The sequence below is a fragment of the Gossypium hirsutum genome, chromosome A01 (genome assembly GCF_007990345.1).
Source record: "Gossypium hirsutum isolate 1008001.06 chromosome A01, Gossypium_hirsutum_v2.1, whole genome shotgun sequence".
In the NCBI taxonomy this organism is placed as follows: Eukaryota; Viridiplantae; Streptophyta; class Magnoliopsida; order Malvales; family Malvaceae; genus Gossypium; species Gossypium hirsutum.
This window is the reverse complement of record NC_053424.1, coordinates 119,338,908-119,345,959: the sequence shown is the minus strand read 5'-3', so window position 1 is coordinate 119,345,959 and position 7,052 is coordinate 119,338,908. Positions and strand designations below refer to the sequence as shown.

Sequence of the window (7,052 nt, the reverse complement as noted above, 5' to 3'; positions counted from 1 at the left end):
TAAGAAACTAGACTCAATAATATTTAATTTCATATTTTATTCATCCTCTAATTCAATTTCTACAATTTTTGGTGATTTTTCAAACTTAGGCTACTGCTGTTGTCCAAAATAGTCTTAGTACAAAATATTGATTTACTTTAATTTCAATTTAATTCTAACTAAATTCACTTACTTTTCTATCTTAATTCATACTTTATTTCTATTCAAATTTCATCCATACTCTCATTTAAATATTAAATTTCCAGCATACTTTCCTAATTTCAAAATTTCATCAATTTAGTCCCTACAACATAAAACTTATAACTTACTTTACAATTTGATCCTATTATCAATTCTAGCTTGAAATTTACTCAATTAAACCCTTAATTCACTATTTTATTCAACATGAACTATACTTGAAAATCTATAAACTCTCAAAATATCAACTTAATTTCATCAAAGTTTTGTTCCAAAGCTTCTAAAACATCAAAATTTAAGAAGAAATGACTTAATTGACTTACTAAATTAAACTTTGAGCCTTGAAACCCAAATTTTCCTTTTCCTTTTTCTTTTTCTTTCTTTCTTTCTCCCCTGTTTCTTCTCTGTTTCGTTTGCTTTCATTCTATTTCTTATGTTTCTTTACTTATTTATATAATATAATATATAATATAATATACTATAATATAATAATAATTTAATATATATATTTTAACACATAAAAAATCTCGGATTTTTATATTTATGCCGCCTCACTTAGGACAAATGGCATAATTATCATTTTGGTCCTCTTCATTTTCTTTTATTCTACAATTCAACTTTCATCCTTTATTTAATTTAGTCATTTTTCCTAATTACTCTTAATTAAACTAAATTTACTTAATTAAACTCTAATTAACCACTCAATTGACTTCGTAAATATTTTTAATAAATATTTACGAATCCATTTTTCAGAAACGGAGACCCGAAAATACACTTTTTCGGTAACGGTAAAATTCGGGTCGTTACAATAGTAATGGATATAAATTATAACAAAAAAAATTAAATAAGTAAAAATATGCTTCAAGTCATTATACTCTTCGTAGATTTGAATTTTAGTCCATCTACTTTATTTATAACAATTAATTTCTCCACTTTTTCAATTTAAAAAATTCATGATAAATTGTTTGCACCATTAAAATTTTGTCCGTTAAATTCATTAATGAGACGTTTTAAAATAAAGAAATATTCGCTTGATAATCATATAACACAATAAATGATATTGTATGAACTTGAGTTTAATAGATTTTTATCAATTTAAACGAGTTTTCAACTGATATTTTATCGATTCAATCGATTAATTCAGATTCTAACAAATGTGAAAACACAATTAGACAACTATTTTATTAATCATCTCAACTAAATTAATTTCAGTTCTTCACTAAGTAGTTAATGATAAAGCAAATTGCCATTAATTATAATAACTATTTTGACGAAAAAACACAACAATATATAACTATAATGCTGAGAATCCGAGACAAAATGTTCCCCAAATGCTCTGTTTTGTTATTAAAAATAGTAAAAATATATTTTTATTTAAAAAAATTATAAATAGTAATATTTTTTTAAACTTTTTAAAAAAATAATAAAATTAGCAAAATCAAACTGACCCAAAATTAAAAAAATTTAAATCTAATCTCAACCTAATTCGAGTGGAATGGAAGCTGCCCAAGTTGGATTGGGCTTAATAGAATATTTTTGAAGTGACAAAAAAAAAATATTAGTGCTTATAATATTTAATGTTAAGCCTATAGGAAAGTTCAACAACTAACGTTAGAGCTGTCGATTGAGTTTTAATTTAGTTAGTATTAATATTGTTATTGGTGAAGGAGGACGTAAGTTTAAAGTGTGCTGAAGCGTATTATATCAAAAATAAATAAACACTAAAAAACTCTGAATGTAAAGTGCACCATACATTAGTGAGGCTTTTCATCTTATAAGATATTGTGATGGGTGTGGTCCTACATCAAATTGAAAATAAGTAAATTTATCATCGAGATCTTATACTAATGGTTAAATTGTATTTTTCTCTTTTTACATAAAAAATTGGTAAATTAGTCATTGTACGTTAAATCAAAGAGCAAACTGGTTATTTCTGTTAAAGATTTCATCTATTTTTTACTGTTAAAAACTAGCATGATTGAATAAATAATCAGACATTTACACGTGGCATGCTAAGTGTACCTCATGCTAACGTATAGGAATCGATTTTTAATAATAGAAATGGTTAGAATTTTTAATAAAAAGACCTATTTACTTTTTTATCTAACGCACAGGGACTAATTTGTCAATTTTTCAGTAAAGATGATAAAATGCAATCTAACTCTTATTATAAAGACCTCCATGGTACATTCATTGTTGAAAACATTAGTCTTAGGAATTAAAGTAAGACTGTCATATGCAAATGCAATATGTAGTTTTTCTATTAGGTTACTTTGGGTCTAAATCCCAGCATATGTGAGTTATGTCTGGCTTTATTCAGGTATAGATTTAAACATATATTTCAATTCTTAATTAGCTATATTTTATATTCAGTTGATTCTGATTATTATTAACCGAACATATACTTTTTGTGATTTCTATTATATTTATCACGGTGGACGTACTTGAGAGGTCTCTTTATTATAGAGATCTAATCAAATTAGTCCCTCTATTATTAAATGAATCGATTTAGTCATCGTACTATTAAAAAAAGTACATAAGACCAAATTGAAATAGAATTAATATTTACTATTTTAAAAAATATAATTTACTATTTAATCGAGTTAATATTTTTAAAGTTTTTTTTTATGATTTTGTGAATAAAATTTTTTATTTGGAATTGATCTGCAAATTAAAAAGTACTTACAATTTAATTTTTTTTGTTCTTTTTATTAGTATAAGGACTAAATTGATTTGTTTAATAATAGAAGTACTACTTCAATCCAGCCCCAGGGACTTCCCAGATACTTTATGATTGTACTTAAAAAACCGTAAACAAGCTAAAAATTTGGGCAATGTTGATTGAAATGGTAATTATTGTCATAAAATTGAGGGAGTTAAATGCAATTTTCGTAAAATGTAGTGAAAATAATCCTAATAGCTACCATAGCATATAATAACTGATACCAGAACCAGCTTCCAACAACAACCGGTCTAAGCAAAAGACTGATTGGTGAACTTTCAATCACACTCTTCTCCATGGAATCTCCTTCCCCCAAATTTCAAGGTAATAATAACATTTCTTAAATCCCTAGCATTATTTTTTCTCTAAATTAATAACTACCAAATTTTTTTTCAAATTTCTTCCATCTAGAATGGATGAGCCAAATTGGGGTCAACCCTCCACCTCCGCTGCTTCGTCTTCGTCTTACAGGGAGAATTCAGGAGCGGCGGCGGCGGCGGCGGCGGCGGCGTCTTCTTCGGGTTCTTCTTCACAGGTTCGAGAGGAAGAGGAGGACCGAGATCAGGACTACCCGCCACAGCATCATTTCCAATTTCATAGTCCTGAGCTTGAGAATCACCACATTGGTGGCTTTCTTTCTTATAGAGATAACTCACCTGCTTTTAATGATAATTCATCATCGGTGATTAGAGATGACACGTGGTCTTGCATCATCGTGGTTTTCACTTTTTGGTTTTTCGGTTCGTATGAATCTTCTTCTTTTTTTATGGTAATTAAGTAAAGTTTTTTTTATTTTGATGTTGATTTTTTTGGATGGATTGGAACAGTTTCGATGACTTTGATTCTGGGAGTTTACGGGCCAATGAATCTACAACTGGGTCCAAATTGTTCTCTTCTTATTCAACCAAATCCTCTTTTTGTTCAGAGTGTAACGGTGATTTGCCTTTTACGTTCTTTTTTTTTTATGAACTTTTGGTTCAATTTATGCTTTCTGTAGAGGGAGGGGTTGTTTTTTGGGGTTTATAGCTTATTTCGGTTTTTATTAGGTGGAGGAGAAAGATGGTACTAAGCCAGGACTCAACCTCTATGGATTATATAAATCTCCACCTCTTGATGAAGTTACTACCTGGTCTGAAACTTACACCCCCACTATTCAAGCTGATTCTCACATGGTAACTTTGATTTTTGTTTTGTTTTTAGCTTGAATGGTTTGGTTGTGATTATGTTTCTAAGCTCTAATTTTTTATGATACTCAGGAGTGGATTCGTTATCTGAACAGGGGATCTCAAGTTAATATTTCATATAATGTGAACTCAGTTAGCTCCTCTGTTTTTCTTATAATTGCTGAAGGTAATCATATAACAGTAATAACTTTTCTGGGAACTGTTTCCATAAAGCGTGTTCTAGGAATGTTGTGAACTAAGTAATAGAATCTTGGGAATTTAATGCTTCAAGTTATTTTATCACATTGCAGGGAGTGAAGGCCTTGCTCGATGGCTTGAGGATCCAACATACCCTAACACCACTTTATCTTGGAACATTGTTCATGGTGAGATGGAAGTGGTAAAGCATGAATTTTCTTACCATAAAAATGGTTTTCTACTGACTCTGTAGTTTTGGCAGGGAGTGGTATGATTCAGCAGGATATATATAGATCTTCAAGTTATTATATTGCACTTGGTAATATGAACACAGAGGACATAAAGGTAGTGTTGAAAATTTGACTTGTTTATCTTGGTGTGCTGATTTGGTTCTTTTGCTTGAGTGCTGCTTAAATACTTGAGATGTTGAAATCTTAACTACCTCTTTTACCAACTTTAGAAATAGAAATATCTCATGCTGTTTGTCCCTTTTAGTTTGTTTGAATGGATTTGATATTATTGATGTATATTATTAACTTACTAAGAGGGGCGGGCTACTTTAATCATTAAAGCAATGCTGCCTTGTAAGTTGTAACTGTGGTGGGAAATGTCATAGGTGAAGCTATTTCAAATAAAACTTTGGGATGTTGGTGTTTATTATGCGACTAGTCTGCAAGACTACTATCTGTATGATTAAAGTAATCAATGAAGTGCCTTCTTAAATAAAAAGGACCTTGAAACATGAAAACATTAATGTCGATTGTCTCAATTTGTTATGTTAAAAGTTTATATGAATATGAGATGAACAAAGTGGGAAAAACTGAATTCCCATGGATCCCTTTAAAAATTATCTCTGTGTATGACCTCAAAATATTAGTTCCAAAAAGCCCTTAACCTGCCAAGTTAGATTTGAGTGGTAGCTATATACATTTGATTGATGATATCTCAAGTTCTAGTAGGTGCTTTAGGTGACAAGAATGCCTGCCATTCTATCAGATTTCACTGAACCATTTCTTTCCATAGATACAATTTCCCGGTCTTCCTTCCCTTCTTTGGTTACTTCTTTTTTCATGTGACAATTGTTTTGAGTTTTACATTGAACAGGTGCAATTAAACTTCACATTCAAGGCTTATATTTACAATACAACTGAAGCTTACTACAGGTGTACCTTCGCTAATGGAGTGTGTAGCTTGAATATCTTGTTTCCTGAGGGAAATTCTGTAGTCTTGACATCTCCTGGTCCAGAACAGGTAAATCTCTTACTTTCTTTTAAACATAAAATCTTTCTTTCAATGTCTTTCAAGATTATGTGGTTTTGAAGGCTGTTACATAGCCATTTCCATGTTATTCGAATCATGGATTAATGCGTCTTCATAGCAGAGGCTATATATATTATGACTCTTCCTTCATTACGGAATGTTTTCTTTACGAAGACTTTACATTCGGTTTTCTCTCTTTCTTTGGTTGCTCCAGCGTAGATCTGCACACGACTGGTCTTTTAGATTGTCGTATGGACCAAGATGGATTACATATATTGTTGGCATTGGTAAAGTGCTTTCTTGATTGCTCTCATTACGACCTTTACAAGTATATCATCTTAGAATTTTGAATTCTATTTTTCTTCTGAAAGGTGGAATGACTGGAATCATGTTGGTTGCCTTTAACTTCTTAAACAAGTGCCAATATACTCCTGAAGATGAAGTACGTCTTCATAATGGGGAGCTTGCTTCTGCAAGAGCCCCTCTGCTTTCACGCAAAGCCGATGATTTATCAAGTCGAGGATCATCTTATGATTCCGTTTCAAGTGATGAGGCAGATCTTGAAGATTTTCTAGCAGGTTCTCTTGAAGGCACATCAAAAGGAGATGGTGAAAACAGTAACAATACCCGGAGACTTTGTGCAATTTGCTTCGATGCTCCAAGGGACTGCTTCTTCCTTCCATGTGGGCACTGTGTGGCTTGCTTTGCATGTGGAACAAGGTAAACTATGCATCCTCACCTCTTTTTTACAGGATTAACTCTGCGCTTACAATGACCTGCTGATTGTTACCTGCCATGATTCCGAAATTTAGCTTACTATAAAAAACTTTTCTTTTTGTTGAAGAAATGCAAGATTTTCTTAGTTGACGACAAGTATTGTAATACACGTTTTGCAGAATAGCAGAGGCTGATGGAACTTGCCCCATTTGCCGTCGGAGTATGAAAAAAGTGAGGAAGATTTTCACGGTATAATCATGGGGAACTGCAGTTTATGCTGATGGATCTCTTAATTGAGTGAATGATACACTGTCTGACTGGGTTATCTTTATCAACACAGTTTTCAAGGTGAGACTCTTATCTATCATCGTTCTAAACGATGTTACTCCAACCCGTCATTGTTCTTGAAGCATTGTATCCATCGAACCAATGAGCCATGCATTTTGTTTTCCCATAGTGGCTCTTGTATCCTTCATAAAAGTAGATTTTATTTGGATTCAACAATTCAGTCATCACTTTACAAACAAACCAACTAAAAAGTAATTATTTTCTTCATGATTTTTAGTTTATCTTTTGAAAATCTGTGTTGTAATATATTAAGCTCTTGATGTTATTAGTTAACCAGTACCAACTCAGTTGAGTAAGGATTAAAATAACATTATTTACAAAGTAAATAATATTATTTATCAGATGATGGATTTGAATTTAAGTTTTTAACGTTTCTACTTTACTGGTAAAAGTACTATAAAGGTTTATGTACTAAAAATCAGATTGCATTTTGCCTATTCTACATAAAAAAAGAGAGGAACTTAGTC

The 7,052-nt window shown here is 31.2% G+C and overlaps 1 protein-coding gene across 1 annotated transcript; it reads left to right on the top strand.

The window, feature by feature from the left end:
• Nucleotides 1-3,076: 3,076 nt before the first annotated feature.
• On the top strand, nt 3,077-6,792 carry LOC107958061 (E3 ubiquitin-protein ligase APD2). Its single transcript, XM_016893718.2, has 11 exons — nt 3,077-3,223; nt 3,311-3,639; nt 3,727-3,833; nt 3,946-4,071; nt 4,156-4,249; nt 4,374-4,448; nt 4,523-4,605; nt 5,365-5,511; nt 5,735-5,807; nt 5,892-6,240; nt 6,417-6,792. Exons 2-11 carry the CDS (start codon nt 3,312-3,314, stop codon nt 6,490-6,492), a joined length of 1,458 nt encoding a protein of 485 aa, XP_016749207.2. The 5' UTR covers nt 3,077-3,223; nt 3,311; the 3' UTR covers nt 6,493-6,792.
• Nucleotides 6,793-7,052: the final 260 nt, after the last annotated feature.